The 20,497-nt window shown below is 38.8% G+C and overlaps 1 protein-coding gene across 1 annotated transcript; it reads left to right on the top strand.

The window, feature by feature from the left end:
• Positions 1–7,017: 7,017 nt before the first annotated feature.
• Positions 7,018–14,139, top strand: LOC124279252 (neuronal acetylcholine receptor subunit alpha-7-like). Its single transcript, XM_046715069.1, has 3 exons — positions 7,018–7,450; positions 13,445–13,636; positions 13,765–14,139. The coding sequence occupies exons 1-2, from the start codon at positions 7,036–7,038 to the stop codon at positions 13,573–13,575; spliced, it is 546 nt and encodes a 181-aa protein (XP_046571025.1). The 5' UTR covers positions 7,018–7,035; the 3' UTR covers positions 13,576–13,636; positions 13,765–14,139.
• The last annotated feature ends 6,358 nt before the right edge of the window (positions 14,140–20,497 follow it).

Below are 20,497 nucleotides of genomic sequence, written 5' to 3'. Positions count from 1 at the left end.
CTCTGACATTGTCCTGGAGACTCCCGTATCTTGTTTAACACTTTCTAGTTCTTGATATTGCCCTCTTGCGTCCCTGCGCTACTTTACTCTCGATATTGGTCTGTTTTCAGCCTCTGCAGCTTGCAATCCCAAACAACGCCTGGTTGCTGATTTGTTTCGAAATTACGACAAACGTGTTGAACCATTTGGTCCTAACACCACCCTGGATGTGAGGATGAACCTCACCCTTGTCGAGATATCTAATATCGTAAGTATACCTGACCACAGTTAAAACGTTCACGTTGTATAATTAAATAGGTAAAACACAGTAGTGATATACTCAAAACTGCATTCTACAGTAGTGAAAACGCAAAAGTGATTAAGTAACGTTGCATACGTCCATAGTTAAAATGTCACAGCCATACGTTGCGCACTGCAATAGTTAAAGTGAGTGAGTGAGCTTGATTTTACGCCGCTTTTAGCAATATTCCAGCAATATCACGGCGGGGGACACCAGAAATGGGCTTCACACATTTTGCCCATGTGGGGAATCGAACCCGGGTCTTCGGCGTGACGAACGAACGCTTTAACCACTAGGCTACCCCACCGCCCCAATAGTTAAAGAGCCATATGAATAGGTTTACATTATGTATTGATCAGTCCAAGATAAATAGTGATATGTTTACGTTAATATAATATTGAATAATTAAAGAGCAATAGTGATTCGCTGACCTTATGAATTGAATAGTTATAAGAGTATTTAGTGATATGTTTCCGTTATATATCGTATAGGGGCGGTTGGGTAGTTCATTCTTGTTCATAAATTGCACTTAGTCTAAAAACAAATTCTGATATGAATTTATCAACATTACATAGATTTTGCTGTTGTTCTCACATACGTCCAAATCCAAAAAAGTAAAGAATATTCTTACTTTTTTATGCCCAGTTTGTTACACCATTTAAAAGCATTTTATATATACATGTATACATTAGTTATATAGTTAACATGTCGTTGGCTAGCTAGGTTGTGCGGGACATTGTTATTGAAATATGTATTGTCTCAAAAATGGTTTGTTTTTTCATAAAATGAACTATAAAGTACTTTCTTTATTTAGGTTGGTTTTAAATATGGTTTTATATATCATCATAACCCCTTTTCAATTATTATAGGACGAGAAAAAGCAAGTGCTGACTGCAAACTGCTGGATTCGTTTGGTAAATATGAGTGGGTCAGTGAGTTGGGTGTTACGCCAGCTTCGCGTGGGAGGAAGCCCAATAAATGGTGCAGGTACTGGTTCAAGTGGTTCAAATGAACCAACTTCCAATATGTACCTGAACCCGATAAACATGGGCCGGCAAATCATAACCTGGTCGAGTTGGATCATCGGATCCTTTCATATTATCAGTATTTTACTGGTTCTCCCATCACCCACTGTTTTTGGCCATAGAACAAGACCACAGCCGTGTCCCAGCGTGAGTGAAGGCAGTAGGGGTTCCAACAGACCAAGGACAAATCTACAAGAGGCAATATTTCACTCGCAACATATGCTTTGCATCCATCTTCTGTACAGACTGCTAAAGTAGTGAGTGAGTGAGTGAGTGAGTTTAGTTTTACGCCGCACTCAGCAATATTCCAGCTATATGGCGGCGGTCTGTAAATAATCGAGTCTGGACCAGACAATCCAGTGATCAACAGCATGAGCATCGATCTGCGCAATTGACTGCTAAAGTAAATGGCAGCGGTTGATTTTGCACACCGTTAACGCATGTCATTTCAATTTTCCTTTCTTTAGTACACTAAATACAGACACATGCTACTCGTACTCCACGTCCGTGAATTGTTGACGATGATCCTGGTTATGTTAGACCGCCAGGTCACCAGTTAGATTCATACGCATTCATACAAGCTCTGTGATAATGTGTTTTGTACAGACTTTTAGGTGTAATTCTGCAGAAGCTAAGTCTGCTTCTTCAGGTTTTAGGATTAGTGTACAAACCAGATTTAATGCAACAATAGTCAATAAACAAAAGTTTATTTGCCATGCATCTTTTTCTAGACATGGAAGGATGCATCGTTAGCTTGGCAACCAGAAAAATACGAGAACGTGACAGACATCCGGGTCCCAGCTGACGCCATTTGGACGCCCGACCTGAGAATAAAAAACTCGTGAGTACCTCCTCATACCAATTATAGAAATAGTTCATCTTGGGTGTGCATTTGAATCCTTAAAAAATGTTTCTTTTTTGTACGTCTATGTGTGTGGCTGTGTGACTCCGTGTTTGTGTTGGTTGGAGGTTGGACGGGCAATGCTATCAGTAGGGGTGGCGATAATACCGGTTAACCGGTATATTGCAATTCGAATTTCACTATAAGATATATTGCGGTTGACCTTTCGCGAACCGGTTCTCCCGATACGATTTTCGTGATGTAGTCAAAACTACTAATAACATTTGTATTTCCTTTATATTATTATACATTAATAGTTTTGAGAATGTTTATTGGTCATATAATTGCATTTGCGAGACTTTTATACCATATAAATAAAAAACAGATTGTTACCGCCATTTCCAATTTTGTAGGGATAAACAAACCAAAGGGAATGCATTACTGTGACCTGATTTTCACCTGATGAAGGAGCAAGCATATGCTCCGAAACTTCGTGTTATTCACAATAAAGAAGTTGACATCCATAAATCATGCTTTTCTTATTAAAAGGTAAGTTATTAAAATCTGCTGAGCTGTAGGCTTGTTAATCATGTCGCGGTGTGATTATCACTCTAACACACCTGAGATTCGTCAACAGTGTGGTATGCACAGGCGGTGAAACTTGTATTGTATTACATTGGGTTGGTTGCATATTGTTTTGTGTTATGCTGTCAGTTTGTATGTATGTGTGAATGAGGAACCTCACATATTATGACATTGAAAACAGACTAAACTTAACATTTATTCCATGGTCAATATCGCAATGTTAGTGATATGGTAGTATACGAAAGTTTGTTTCACAGTTTTGATAATACCTTCTTTTATGCAGATAAAATTATTAAAAAATGAACGAATAATGCCATGCTTCTCTCAGAGTAAGGGAAGATAATTTATATACTGATTTTGATCAAATTAGATATTTCTTTATCGTCCGAACAGAATTCACAGAATGTTTTGTGTGGGTGTGGGTGTGTGTGCATGCACGCGTGTATAACATGTAACTTGATAGGTATTAAAATCAGGTCGTTTGTAACCATAATGACTATATTGGTTGGAACACTTGAGGAACAAAAATAATTTTACTCTTCAAAAGGAACTGGAACAGTAACATTTTTCATGTTTTCATATGAGCTTCAAAACATTGAATGAAATAAATGCTGTATGATGAAATGGATCAGAGAACATTATCATGGCATAAATGACGTATGAATGACACATGTAATGGTCAAAAAATATATAATCACTATGTTAGTTAGCTCATGACCAGACACGTCAAACTGGTACCGATAGATGTATATCTAATACGTAAAAATTCAGTATTTCTTAGTACTTGAAATAGAAAACACGAATTTGGAATGAGATGTTTTAATCTGAGATCAATCAGTTAGGTAGCAGTTTACTAAAGTAGAACTTAAATCAACTTCAAAAGATTGGTCATTCGCAAAGTGAAGCAGATCTCACTTATACTGCAGTAAACAGTATGGGGATACACAACGAAACATACCACTTACGTGATAACAACGCCCTGTTTATTGCATAGAGCGGCATTTCGATGTACAACGTTCAGGATAAACAAGCTGATTGAATGTTGATGGATTCCATCACTTGGAGAATGGAGTGGATTTTGACTTGTTGATCTTACTCTCCTGTTGGCCCCAACGACGTGCTACTTGTTGAATCACCTAGGCCTGTTGTTAATTTGCTGCTTGTCACTATGCATATATACTTCTATTCACCTGGTTGTATTTACTTTTATCTTGATAACGGCGTGAAAGTATACATGGAAACTCCCCTCTATCGACCTTTGATCCAAACGGATGAGTTAACAGAAATGTTGATGAGCGCAGCCCAGCTGTTGAAACCACTTTTCCCAAAAGCGCTGGGGAAAATTAGTGAATGTATCTCAGCTGATAATTCGTCTTGCTGCACTTCCATGCGCATATTACATAACATGTAATACATTTGTCACATCAGACCTTAACTCATAATGCTGAGTATTTACTCCAGACACAAGAAATGCGAAATGCGAAATGGGAACCTTTGTCGGGTAATCTGAGTGGTATTACCATCATACCTGTTATAAATTCATTAACTGACCATCAAGTGAATGATGACAAATAACATGTGTAGGTTTATACCACCAAACACTGGTTACAGCAAAGGGCGTAGTACTTGCTGAATTGCATGCAATGTTAATTGCCTGAAAAAACTTATGGGCCGACACTGTTTGGAGGATACGAACGGAACTTCATTGTTGCATAAGAAATACATATAAGCATTTGATGTGTACTGAAGTTAAAATTGCATATACCTAAGTAAATTTTCATTTGTCATAAATATAATATGTAATAGACATCATATGTTTACATGGCATGATTAAATATCGAGGTAAAAAAAACACAGAAATAAGATCAACTTGCATCAGTCACTATGCCATCTATGCATTAGAAAATCCGAAAAACATACACTGCTGGGATACTTTATTGCAATCAGACAGGAACTACCAGGGGTATTCTCAAATAACAGCATCTGATGAGCATCCACCCTTCCTAATGTCCCGCTGTTTGGGTTGAAGAAATTTTGTCAAGGTGGCCAGAAGCCCAGTCCCTGTGTCCGTCACGGTCGAGGGAGCAGATACCGACAAGCTTGCAGTTTGGTTTGGAAATTAGACTGTTGTCGAGAAACATTAATCGCTCTGGATCAATTCCCCTCTGATTACATGGGGATATATAATGAGAAGAAGCATGAAAGTGTACATTCGACTTCGAAATGGCTAATGCTCAACTTGAACAGAAGTTTATTCCTACACCTCGTTGGTGCACCAGTTTCAAAATGGAATGTTAACTGTTAGACAGTTTGCTGATTCAGCGTCTCTTCTTTCTCATCTTTAATATATTTATAACGTACTTATAAATATGTCCATATAGTCTCCCGTTACCACTCGTGGCTTACTACGCCTTCTATGTTTTTTTTATGTGTTTTATATTTCAATGTATATATGCTAAGTATCGTTGTCTCTATAATCCAATGTTAATTTGCTAACAGACGGGCATCAACATTTCTGTTAACTCATCCGTTTGGATCAAAGGTCGATAGAGGGGAGTTTCCATGTATATTCTCACGCCGTTATCAAGATAAAAGTTACTACAACCAGGTGAATAGAAGTTTATATGCATAGTGACAAGCAGCAAATTAACAACAGGTAATTCAACAAGTAGCACGTCGTTTGGGCCAACAGGAGAGTAAGATCAACCAGTCAAAATCCACTCCATTCTCCAAGTGATGGAATCCATCAACATTCAATCAGCTTGTTTATCCTGAACGTTGTACATCGAAATGCCGCTCTATGCAATAAACGGGGAGTTGTTATCACGTAAGTGGTATGTTTCGTTGTTGTGTATCCCCATACTGTTTACTGCAGTATAAGTGAGATCTGCTTCACTTTGCGAATGACCAATCTTTTGAAGTTGATTTAAGTTCTACTTTAGTAAACTGCTACCTAACAGATTGATCTCAGATTAAAACATCTCATTCCAAATTCGTGTTTTCTATTTCAGGTACTAAGAAATACTGAATTTTTACGTATTAGATATACATCTATCGGTACCAGTTTGACGTGTCTGGTCATGAGTTAACTAACATAGTGATTATATATTTTTGACCATTACATGTGTCATTCACACGTCATTTATGCCATGATAATGTTCTCTGATCCATTTCATCATACAGCATTTATTTCATTCAATGTTTTGAAGCTCATATGAAAACATGAAAAATGTTACTGTTCCAGTTCCTTTTGAAGAGTGAAATTATTTTTGTTCCTCAAGTGTTCCAACCAATATAGTCATTATGGTTACAAACGACCTGATTTTAATACCTATCAACTTAGATGTTATACACGCGTGCATGCACACACACCCACACCCACAAAAAACATTCTGTGAATTCTGTTCGGACGATAAAGAAATATCTAATTTGATCAGAATCAGTATATAAATTATCTTCCCTTACTCTGAGAGAAGCATGGCATTATTCGTTCATTTTTTAATAATTTTATCTGCATAAAAGAAGGTATTATCAAAACTGTGAAACAAACTTTCGTATACTACCATATCACTAACATTGCGATATTGACCATGGAATAAATGTTAAGTTTAGTCTGTTTTCAATGTCATAATATGTGAAGTTCCTCATTCACACATACATACAAACTGACAGCATAACACAAAACAATATGCAACCAACCCAATGTAATACAATACAAGTTTCACCGCCTATGCATACCACACTGTTGACCAATCTCTCAGGTGTGTTAGAGCGATAATCACACCGCGACATGATTAACAAGCCTACAGCTCAGCAGATTTTAATAACTTACCTTTTTAATAAGAAAAGCAAGATTTATGGATGTCAACTTCTTTATTGTGAATAACACGAAGTTCCGGAGCATATGCTTGCTCCTTCATCAGGTGAAAATCAGGTCACAGTAATGCATTCCACTTCTTAATGCCCATCAAAGATTTAACTTACTTCCAGAGGCTTCTTTAAGAGGCATAAAAACTTGTTAATTAACAAGGCAGTAGGCCTTGTTAATTGGTGAGTATTACTTGCCTTGACTCACTATCAATCAACAAGGATTAGGTCCCGGGCGTGCAAATAACAATGATGTACCATCACCCACCAGTTATCTCCCTTGTGGACATTTCCAAAATTGTAAATCTTTGGAAACATCATCTTTCCAAAATTGGAAATGTCTTGTAAACATGGACCTGGTGTCAAGTGGAAACGTTAGCGTGCCGTACCAGGTCATCTCGAAGACGTCGTGTATCATCAACGTCGCATCCTTTCCCATGGATCAACAACAGTGTAAGATGACGTTCGAGTCTTGGACATACAATGCCAATCAACTCAATATCTCAAATGGTGAACGAGGGGAAGAATCCTTATCTGAATACATTTCCAATGCGGAATGGGAACTGATCTCATTTACAAAGGACCGACAGGCCAAGTATTTCGCATGTTGCCTGGAGCCCTACATTGTATTGACGTACACAATGTCCCTGAGACGGCGCCCAATGTACTTCCTGATGTATCTCATGATGCCCTGCCTCATCATCACGTTGGTGGCTCTGCTGGGACTCCTGGTGCCGAACGAATCTGGGGAGAAAATATCTATTGGAATCACTTCTCTTCTGGCAATGATAGCGTTGTTGCTGGTTATTTCGACATTTCTACCACCGACGTCACTTGCGATTCCTCTAATTGGTAAGTTTTGGTTTTTAGAAATATTGTGAGTGAGTGAGTGAAGTGAGTGCTGAACCTATGGTGGAGGTGCGTGGTTCGAACCCATGGGGTTCGACGTGGGGTCGTTACGTCTGGCTGGCCACCACTGGAGCGGGCTATAACTTGATTATTTTGCTAAAACCGTCATCATAAATAAGAATGGTGTTTCTATGGGCGTTGAATCAAGCAACGTCACACTGCGAGGTACCAGACTGAAGCGTACCAATAGCATTCCATCTGTCATTTCCCCCGTCCAAAACGATGAATATAATTGATTTTCTGACTTCTGCACTTCTAAAGTCTGCATTCAATTGAAATGATAAACGTCTGGCCTATTAAAGTGAACATTGCTGGCCACCTTCTTCAAATGTCATGCCTCTCGCAAATGTGAAATTCGAACAACTGCTTTCTCTTTGTAAAACCCAAAACTCATTCACAAGATTACTAGCGAAACAATTCCATTTCACAACAAGCTTTCCCTCTGAGTATAAACGACTTTTCACGAAGTGAAGCGTTGTACATCATTTATAATGATGATGTTTTCATATGTCGTGCCCATCTCAAATGAATCATACCTATGGGAGACAGCCCCAATCAAATTCATCAACAGAAAAGCTTTTTGCCACTTGGTAGATTTCGTTATTATTAGGAGAACAGCAGATACGAAAGTGAATTCGCTCGTCATTTCTGAGTAACACACTGGTTCATACGTCTGCATATTTTGAGACGAGTTGACGATCGACGATCCCGCAGTTTACAATATAGTTCCTTTTGCTAATACACCAACTACTGTCAAGGCGCCATTATTTAGGTGCTATTACTACATTTGTAGCATACACAGCATTACAAATATACACTACATTACACTTATGCCACATATACGCTACGTTTACACTATATTTACACTCTTTTAAGGCTGCACATACACTCCTCTGTTTCCATCGTTTGAGGCAATGCGCTTTGAGCATACCTTCATGGCGTGGATATAGCGCAATATAAGTGCCATTATTATTATTATGTTTTACAGATTAAAAATTGTATGCAGCAGAGAGGGTTCGGGTGATCCTGGCACAGTCAGGCTGGTAAGGCTCATCATCAGCTCAGGGCCCTTGCCCCCTCTACACACAGCCCAGACAGCGAATGGGACTTCTCCCAGGAAACGCTGCCTAGTCGAACCCACCAAGAACTTTCCGGAGAATATGAAGGCTCCCCAACACTGCAGCCTTCTGCATTACCCAGAGTGTCAGAAGGGCTGTACTCCCGGTGGAGAACTCCGGCACTCTCCCTGATCTGCGCCAAGAGATCAGGAGGTACCAAAACCAAGGGCACCGAGAACAATGGGGAGCCTGACGACAGTGTACTTGGGATGCAAGCGAGACATTTCAAAGGCGAGGTCCGCATATTTATCATGCTTTTCCTTAATCTTGCCAATCACATTGGTGTCAAAAGGACAGAAAATTCAATGATATAAATAAATTCATTGGCTTTATCAAAAGGACAAGATCAGGTTTGTTAGCTGGAATTCTTCTGAGGCTGTATATGGGCCTATTCCACAGAAGTTTGAAAGCATCATTTTCCATGACGCCCTGGACATGTTCAGGGTCGTACCATGGATGGACCTCGGAGTCAAAGCCACAGGCATGTCGGAGACGGTAGTAAAGCAACGAGCCATGCCATCATGTCGTTTAAGATATGCTGTTTGTGCCAAGAAAGGGCATCCACTGACAAGGTGTTGGACAGTCTCTGTAAATTCATTGCAAAGTCGACATTTCATGTTAATATTCTCTTTAAGAATCACATTTAGGCGATTACGAGTGGGAAGTGACTGGTCCTGAGCAGCAAAAGGAAGCCCTCAGTTTCACATTTAAGACCAGCCGACTTCATCCAGGCGAAGGAGTCGGTGGATTGCTATTCTGTTCAACACACTGCATGTACACACGATGCAATGGCTTCTCAGAAAGCTTCTCCCACAAAGACCGACTCTGGGCAGACTTGGTAAAGGACTTCACCTGGTTTACTCCCATCGCTGTACCGTCCAGCAGTACATTGCCATCAACAAAGTCAACCTCCTCAAATTTCAGATTCTGTCCAACAACCTTGGCACGCTTAAAATAGCTGTGGAATTCCTTGCTTTCATCATGAGTCTTCACATGCATCACTAGAGGATCATCTGATAAATAAATATGTGCAAAAGTACACAATAAAATTCTATCATGAAGAGCTTCCACATTAATCAAACCCCCTGACCTCCAGAATTGATTGGCATGTATAAACGGTTAAGAGAGGAACGAGGGTGGTGGGCTCTGTTATCAGACATGATCCTTCTGGTTAGACGGTCAAGACTCTGGATGTCTTGTTTCGTCCAATCAACTACTCCAAAGGAATAGGAAAGGACTGGCACAGCAAAAGTATTGGTGGCTTTGACCTTGTTTCGAGCATTTAGCTCTGAGCTCCAGATTTTCTTTAAACGAGATTTATACTCGGCCCGAAGTTTGTCTTGAATCTGGGCATCCTGGAGCACTGTCGCTCTCGCACACTCAAGTAGTGTGGTTTTAAGGTGGTTTGACCAAGATATTCTTGGTCGGGTTCTGTGCCTTCCCCTGGGGCAAGTCCCATCTCCAGTATGGTTAGTGTCACTACCGGAGGAAGGCTGACTGGGCTGCGGAGTTGAAAGATAAAATTCTTCTTGGCTGTTTGTAACCCAGTGAAAAACCAGCTTCGGGGGGTCAGCCCTAACTGGGTGATGTACGTTCAGTTCAGGGAATAAAATTCCCCTATCTAGGCCCACCACGAAGAGGCTTATTATTATTATTATTATGTTTTACAGATTAAAAATTGTATGCAGCAGAGAGGGTTCGGGTGATCCTGGCACAGTCAGGCTGGTAAGGCTCATCATCAGCTCAGGGCCCTTGCCCCCTCTACACGCAGCCCAGACAGCGAATGGGACTTCTCCCAGGAAACGCTGCCTAGTCGAACCCACCAAGAACTTTCCGGAGAATATGAAGGCTCCCCAACACTGCAGCCTTCTGCATTACCCAGAGTGTCAGAAGGGCTGTGCTCCCGGTGAAGAACCCGGGCACTCTCCTGATCTGCGCCAAGAGATCAGGAGGTACCAAACCAAGGGCACCGAGAACAATGGGGAGCCTGACGACAGTGTACTTGGGATGCAAGCAATCCTGTCGCTCTCGCACACTCAAGTAGTGTGGTTTTAAGGTGGTTTGACCAAGATATTCTTGGTCGGGTTCTGTGCCTTCCCCTGGGGCAAGTCCCATCTCCAGTATGGTTAGTGTCACTACCGGAGGAAGGCTGACTGGGCTGCGGAGTTGAAAGATAAAATTCTTCTTGGCTGTTTGTAACCCAGTGAAAAACCAGCTTCGGGGGGTCAGCCCTAACTGGGTGATGTACGTTCAGTTCAGGGAATAAAATTCCCCTATCTAGGCCCACCACGAAGAGGTACATCATCAGGCCCTTATTATTATTATTATTATTATTATTATTATTATTTACACTTCATCTATACTGCATTTATACCATATATATGCTACATTTACACTACATCTATACCACATTTATACTATATCTATGCTGCATTTACACTATATATATGCTACATGTTACACTACATCTAAACTGCACTTATACTATATATGTGCTACATTTACACTACATATATACTGCATTTATACTATATATATGCTACATTTACACGACATCTATACTGCATTTATACGATATATATGCTACATTTACACTACATCTATACTGCATTTATACTATGATATATATGCTACATTTACACTACATCTATACTGAATTTATACTAAATATATGCTACATTAACACTATATCTATACTGCATTTATACTATATATATATATGCTCCATTTACACTACATCTATACTGCATTTAGACGATATATATGCTACATTTACACTACATCTATACTGCATTTATACTATGATATATATGCTACATTTACACTACATCTATACTGAATTTATACTAAATATATGCTACATTAACACTATATCTATACTGCATTTATACGATATATATGCTACATTTACACTACATCTATACTGCATTCATACTATGATATATATGCTACATTTACACTACATATATACTGCATTTATACTATATATATGCTCCATTTACACTACATCTATATTGCATTTACACTATATATGTGCTACATTTTCACTACATCCATGCTGCATTTATACAATATATGTGTTACATTTACACTACATCTACACTGCATTTTACAATATATATGCTACATTTACAGTTCATCTATACTGCATTTTACAATATATATGCTACATTTACAGTACATCTATAGTGCACATACACTATATATGTGCTATATTTTCACTACATCTATGCTGCATTTATACTATATATATGCTATATTTTCACTACATCCATACTGCATTTACACTATATATATGCTACATTTTCACTTCACTACATCTATACTGTTTACAATTACTTCTATTATGCATTTACACTATATATGTGCTACATTTTCACTACATCTATACTGCATTTATACAATATATGTGTTACATTTACACTACATCTATACTGCATTTATACAATATATATGCTACATTTTACACTACATCTATACTGCATTTTACAATATATATGCTACATTTACACTACATCTATACTGCATTTATACAATATATATGCTACATTTACACTACATCTATACTGCATTTATACACTACATATATGTGCATACATTTATACACATTTACATCTATGCTGCATTTATACTATGATATATGCTACATTTACACTACATCTATACTGCATTTATACTATATATATGCTACATTTACACTACATATATACTGCATTTATACTATATATATGCTACATTTTCACTACATCTATACTGCATTTATACAATATATATGCTACATTTACACTACATCTATACTGCATTTTACAATATATATGCTACATTTACACTACATCTATACTGCATTTATACGATATATATGCTACATTTACACTACATCTTTATTATGCGTTTACACTACATATGTGCTACATTTTCACTACATCCATGCTGCATTTATACAATATATATGCTTCATTTACAGTACATCTATAATGCACATACACTATATATGTGCTATATGTTCACTACATCTATGCTGCATTTATACTATATATATTCTATATTTTCACTACATCCATACTGCATTTACACTATATATGTGCTACATTTACAGTACATCTATACTGCATTTTACAATATATATGTGCTACATTTTCACTACATCTATGCTGCATTTATACAATATATATGCTACATTTACACTACATCTATACTGTATTTATACAATATATATGCTACATTTACACTATGTCTATTCTGCATTCGTGCTTTATTCATGCTTCATGTATACTGTATTCATACTATATAGATGCTACATTTATACTTTATGTACTGTTTCACTGATTATGACACAAGTCGCGAAATCGAGACGGATGTACAACATAAAACAATCATTAATCAACACAAAGCTGTACCATTTCTTCTAGGAATCATACTGGTATATATTTTTCTCCCCACCAAATATCTTTAATCAGATAAGGACAAATGTGTTATGGATGCAAAACGTCTTTATTCATCCATAAAGTTTGTCCTTATCCGACTCTCCAACTTTTAAAACTGCCACTTAAAGACGTAATCTTTAATCTGGGGGTTTCTCCCGCAGATTGGTACTACGCGTTCAATATCTTCATTGTGTCACTGAGCATTGGTCTGATAGAATAGTCAATCTAATAGAATCTACTTGTACTAAGACAATGAACTCGACTGTAATCTACAGGAATAAATAGAAGTATATGAAGATTCTGAATTTTCATTCTTGAAGTGATGTTTTGAAACCAAGAAACCAACAATGTTATGTCCCCATCAAATATATCTATTCTGGGTTTTTCTCCCGCAGGTCGGTACTACGCGATCAATATCTTCATCGTGTCTCTGAGTATTGGTCTGGCCGTGTTCACTCCTGAATATCCATCACCGAGGGGCGACAGGACACAGACTCCCACGGCTTGTCAAAACTTTGTGCTTTAATATTCTTGCGAGGATCCTCTTCATCAAAATAGACCTGCCAGAGTGTACTAACCAGAACATGGTATGTTTGATGTTTATTCCTTGATAATTTAAGCTATTGTTCACTTTCGATTGATGAAAATGTGGACTGTTAAGCATGACCAGTATTTATTTGTTTCTGGGAATTTATTGCTTGATTTTCAAACACAGACCCTAATCCCTGCTCATGATGAGGCTATGGATGCAGACAAACCAGCACCCACCATGACGGAGGGACAGCCCGGTGGAGGGAATAACGTGGTGGATGTTCTCAACCGACTGCTCCACACAGTAGAGAAGGCCATGGATCTACACAAGAGGAGGATCACATCACAAGACAGCCTTGACGAGGCTACATATGAGTGGAAACAACTGGCTATCGTTCTCGAACGCGTTCTGACCATCATATTTCTCGTTGTCACTGTTTGTGCCGCATTTGTAATGTTCTCATAGACTCACTGGTAGCCTGGTGGTTAAAGTGCTTGTTAGGCAGATCGTACACTTAGCTACTGTCTTATAAGGGTAGTACCAGGAGTTAGCCTTGTGGTTAAAGTGTTTGCTAGTCAAACATTAGATCAATTCCTATAATCGTATTATAATATCATCTCTGTAGAACCAGGAGGAATCCTTATGGTTATAGTGTTCACGCATCAGACTGCAGACCTTGCTTTTATTCCACACATGAGTACTGTAGCTGCTATGATCTTCTACTCTCTAGAACCTGGAGATAGGCCAGCGGTTAAAGTGTTCGTTCATCAGGTCACAGACCTGGCTCCCACAGTCATCACGCTCTGTTTGTCTCTGGAACTACCATAGTTCCCCATACCAGGGCGCCTTGAAGGATGTAATTAGCAATTGAATTCTAAAACTGGCTAAGCTTACAAATTAATACAAATCGCTTCAAAAGTGTTACAGTGGCACTATAAAATAGTGTGCCAATACAATTTCAAAGGCATTATAATACAATACCAAAGCAGTGATTCACCCCATAGCAGCAATTGTGAAGTTTCCATAATTAGGCCAAAGCTGGGTATTTAGGGTACGAGTGTACTCTGCTGAATATGCTGGTAATGGCTACCCTTATGTACCTAAGAAAAATACTTCAAAAGATTCTCCATCTGGCTGAGTCAGAATATAGTGGAAAGGCCTATAGAGTTGTAGTACCGTGTAGTATCTTCCAGAACTCTGTCTACGTATAGCACAAGTCTAGATATAGCTCGCTACGTCCTCTCACTGACTATCCACGCTTAGAACATTGTTTCATAATGAATAACACTGCCACATAACAAGAGGAGAGACCCGCATGCAGCGATGCAGTGCTTAGATGGTAACTCTTGGTCGAGCACTTCGTTCTTGGGTTTAACTTTAGTCGGTGCCGATCCCATAAGCGATATACTGTGCTCTGGGTTAGGTTGACACATCGACAATTTCAAACATCGACCAGACAATAGCTATATATAAATGCTTTATCACATGTTGACAGTTTTCAAGCACAGCAACTGTACTTGCCGTAGGAACCTGGCAACACTTCGAGGGCTAAAAAGGTCATATTGGGGGATTTTTATTCCCTATGAAGCATCAATCGGTTGCAACAGTTTACAACGCCGAGCTGTTCATAAACAATACATGTCAGTGTCAAACAGAATGTCAGCACTTTCAATGGGTGTTTTATATTTACTGTGAATTCTCAATTGTCCGAGTCTCAGGTATCTTATCTATATTAAAATGGGGATTTGACACCCGTCACAGTAGGTCTTTTCGTGGGATCTAATATCGTTAATGGATTCTGTTATAAACGACAAAAACTACCAGAGCATAACATATGGGATAACCAATTGAATTATATTATCAATATTTATTTCATTCGAAAGGATAGTTAGAAAGAGGAACTCAGAAACCAGCTTTCCCGAACATTGATCCCTTGCAGTAGGGAAAATGGCATGCCCTCTTGGGTAGGGACAACGATGTAAAGCTTGAATTTTTTCCAATGATGTAAGTTAACATTAAACACGAACTATTGTTAAGATACTTCCATTATTGACAAGAGGCATTTACATCAAGTCATCATTTTTCTTAGGCCAGATTGCCATTTGCCATCCTATGGGACCCGTATGTTTGCCACAATCTCGTATTTTTCTGGTTGCTATGCTAACGGTACATCCATCAATGTCTAGAAAATATGTATGACAATATACCGTAAAGCATGTTACGTTTTACTGGATATTATTGTGTTGTGTTTTTTCACCTATAAGCCCACAATCTGAAGAAAACGTCCTGCTACAGTTTATCTGAATTAGAAATAGCATCGGTAGAATGACACTCAAAATTATCTTTTGGAAACCTCAGTCTCATGATCAGCAGCCTACTGGCTGGCCCAGGGGTCTGACGTAACCAGGGTCATCTTCAGTGCTTCACATGTACATACCTCAATGAATTCGACCTCATTGTTGAGTACGAGTAGCATTAGTCTGCCATACAGACCTTGAAACAAACATATCCAAGAAAGCCCATGCAAGTCTAGAGTATGGGACACGTCTAGACTGATTTCAACAGTTGAGTGTTTAGGGATAGTGAAATGTCCCTACTCTAATGCTGTCCCAACTGATCGGCAGGGATCCTATCGACATGCTGCCTACTGTGTAAAGCTCACCGTGTAAAGTGTCAATGTTTAGAGATCTATATGCAGTAGAAAGTCTCCTATGCTACCCATGGGCGGATCCAGGAATTTTGAAGCTCCGCCAACGCAAATTTTTTTTTCAATGTGGCCTTAAGTCATTTTCAAAGGGGGGTTCGAACCCCCTGACACACCCCCCTGGATCCGCCACTGATACTACCACAGTAGATGTGAACTGACTGCACATGTACATAGTATAACATCTTCAGTGATTGTGTCCAGTATTTTATTAATTTGTGTTTTGTTTGCATTTGCTTTTTAATATTCCACCTGATGTACATGCTAGAATCATATGAACAGTGTTGTGTTGGTGTTGTTTTAAAATAAAGACATTTGTAATGTTTTGATATTTTGAGTGATTATTTGAGTGTACATGAATGGTTGGTGTGTTATACGCGCTCGGGAGACTAGGGGAAAGAGAGTGTGTTTGATATTGTGAGCGTGAAATTCAAAGTGATAACATGTGTGAATCTTTGTAAGCCAGGAAGGATAAGTTAATTGCTTAATAACTTTTAATTTGGGGCTTGTATTTACTCTAGTATGTGACAGTTGTGACAACACACTTTGGAAGGACAATACAGTCATCAAGCGTCTTTAGATTTTCGAAAATGAGCTAATATGTCAGAATAGTTACTTTATATAACCATCAGTTGCTTTATTCCCTGACATCCTGATCATCAACTGTCCATCCGATCAGGTGTAGATCGATGCTCACGATGATGATCACTGGATTGTCTTGTCCAGACTCGATTATTTACTGAGTGCTGCGTTAAACAGCCAACCGACCTTCCAGTCAGATGCATTTCCTCAAATTAAACCAAACAAATGTCAACGTCGCGTGACCCTAGCTCAAAGGGGGTCCTCCTAAAGGAAACTTTGCGAAAGTGACCTTGACATTCAGCTGCTGTATGGATGACCACTGTCACAAACACTTGAAAATGTTCAAATGTTCACCCAAAGTCAAAATAGGGAATCGCATCGGACATCTATTTTGTGGTTGTTTCTAAACAACCCACCTCACTCCGTACCACTGCTATTACAGCTCCGTGTCAGCTCGGAACTAACCGGACGGCCTTTAACCGTGTCCTCCATGTCCCAACGACTGGTACCAAAGCTCACCGTGAAAAAGAAATTGTGACCTTTGCCCTAAATGTCACATAACCAATGCTACAGGTGCTCTCGGGTCGACTGACACAGTGGATGGTATCTGTATGAACGTGAATCGTGCTCAAGAAAATAGTCGTACCATTAAACTTGAACTGTACTGTGGAATTTTGAATGGTATGAAACACAAGGTATATCATATTCGCTTTTGCCGTTCCTACATGTGTGAGATGTTTTGAATTCTTTCTTATATTGAGCAAAACGTTTGAATAAATTTACGTTAACTTATCTTAGTCATGAAATCATAATCCGTTTACAAATGAGGTCCTCGCGATATTTTGTGTGTATCAGTGTGGGTTTTGATGTTGTAGATCACTTCAATAAGGGCCTGTATGAAGCGTATAATAAGTATAAAAACGCATGCTGAAACTGACACATTGTCTCTAACAAAGCACTGAGACAGTTTCTGTGTTAATTCGGTTTCCGTTTCAACACAGCCGAAGTGAAACTGAAACTTTGTCTCTAACACCGTGGTGAAACTGAAATATGGTCTCAAACACCATGATGAAACTGAAACATTGTCTCCAGCACCATGGTGAAACGGAAACATTGTCTCCAACACCGTGGTGAAACTGAAACTTTGTCTCCAACACCGTGGTGAAACGGAAACATTGTCCCCAGCACCATGGTGAAACTGAAAACAATGTCTCCAACACCATGGTGAAACTGAAACATTGTCCCCAACACCAAGGTGAAACGGAAACATTGTCTCCAACACCATGGTGAAACTGAAACATTGTCTCTAACACCATGGTGAAACGGAAACATTGTCCCCAGCACCATGGTGAAACTGAAACATTGTCTCCAACACCGTGGTGAAACTGAAACATTGTCTCCAACACCGTGGTGAAACTGAAACATTGTCTCCAACACCATGGTGAAACTGAAACATTGTCTCCAACACCATGGTGAAACTGAAACATTGTCTCTCCAACTCCGTGGTGAAACAACACCACAAGGTGAAACTGAAACATTGTCTCCAGCACCATGGTGAAACGGAAACATTGTCTCCAACACCGTGGTGAAACTGAAACATTGTCTCCAACACCGTGGTGAAACTGAAACATTGTACCCAGCACCAAGGTGAAACTAAAACAATGTCTCCAACACCATAGTGAAACTGAAACATTGTCTCTAACACCATGGTGAAACGGAAACATTGTCCCCAGCACCATGGTGTAACTGAAACATTGTCTCCAACTCCGTGGTGAAACTGAAACATTGTCTCCATCACCATAGTGAAACGGAAACATTGCCCACAACACCATGGTGAAACTGAAACATTATCTCCAACGCCATGGTGAAACGGAAACATTGTCTCCAGCACCATGGTGAAACTAAAATATTGTCTCCAACACCGTGGTGAAACTGAAAAATTGTCCCCAACAGATATCTTATGTTGACAAATGTTTGTGCCTACGTCGAAATCCTCTGCTGTACAAAGAGTTTCCACACGGAAAATTAGATATTATTGACACAAAGTCACCTAAAGCAAACAGTCGAACCATATTCAATTAAGACGGTGTCCTCCCATTACGCAGACAGGCAGTTCGCAGACACCTTAAACAACAGCATTTACAGATCAATGAACAGCTTAGTTACTACCTGTTACCTACAGATTATAATGGGATAGTCCAAATAAAAACACAGCAAAAAAACTGGAGCTATATTATTTAATTAATTTTGATTGCTGTATCATAAACACTGTTGATTTTTTTAAACATTTGGGTTTAACCTTCTCATCATATTGAAAACATTGTCAAAAAACATCTAAAATGATTGGAGCATTTCAGAAATTAAAGTTCCTTCTAAAGTTTTTCTTCAGGATTTACTCCCACCTGTAGTAGGCAACCAGACAAGCTATGAGATAAGAAACTCCAATAATGTCTAGCGAACCATGTACAAGACTGAGGTACTCAGCATCATCTTTTATTCCACTAGCAGTTAAAATGTGGAATAATACTCCCTTAGCTGTTAGGAATTGCAACTTTGTTGCATCATTTAAATCGTGTGTCCACATGAAAGAAAAATGTACACCTAAATATTTTTTTATATGGAATAAGGAAGTTAAATGTTTTGCACACAAGATTAAGAGATAAAATATATGCACTTAATTATGATTTATTTAGAATAAATATAAAACATGAAGCATCATGACAACGTGGCCATGGATGTGAGAATGTTTTTCATTACTTCCTTGAATGTCCATTGTTTTCTATTCAAAGATATAAACTGTTACAATCTTTAGAAAGTATTGTTACAATTATAACACTGATTGGTATTATTCTTATACTACATGGCAATGCAGACAACGCAATTTCTGAAAATCAGAATGTTTTCAAATATGCACATATCTATACCTCTCAAACAAAACGTTTTCCCAGTTAACTTCTGTTGTGCATATCCTGTTATTGGGAGAGGGCTTTTCTAAGTTGGAAAACTTGTGCCCAATCCTTTTCTCGAATGAATAACATATGTTTCAATCAATAAACACCATCAAACCTCTCAGTGACAACCTGTTTTTATATTCGATAATAATTGATCGTAAAAACAGTTTTGAGAAGAGAAGACAGATATCATTTAATCACAACAAAGTTCTATTTACACACAATCAAACTTCTCAGTAACGAACCTGTTTCAGGCTCACCCTACTCTACTCACCAGACAGTGGACTAGTCCATTATACCCGTAGGTGTTACCCTAATTAACCTTCCAGTTCAGTGTCTGTCAATCGACTGTCTGTCAAATGGGTGTATGTCAATTGGGAGATAGCCATTATGACGATTTAATGAACTAAGCCTGCTGGGATTTGTGCCTTGATCATACGAGTCATGTAGAACTTTCTGCCATCTATCAGTTTAGAAAGAAACGTGTTATGAGGTATTCGCTTTAACCCAATATCATCAAAGCTACACGCTACATTGACCTCTGTCGGCATGTGTTGTACTCGCAGTCAGAATGTTAATCGCCTTCTGAAACTATGCAATGCATATTAAGATGACTATTATGTAGTTATAAGCTTACAATAGCAAAATACATCGGTGTTGATTTAACATGGAGACCCCC

This window comes from Haliotis rubra, unplaced genomic scaffold (assembly GCF_003918875.1).
Source record: "Haliotis rubra isolate DU_JTF1 unplaced genomic scaffold, ASM391887v1 Scf249, whole genome shotgun sequence".
NCBI lineage: Eukaryota > Metazoa > Mollusca > Gastropoda > Lepetellida > Haliotidae > Haliotis > Haliotis rubra.
This window is presented reverse-complemented; position numbering and strand designations above follow the sequence as displayed.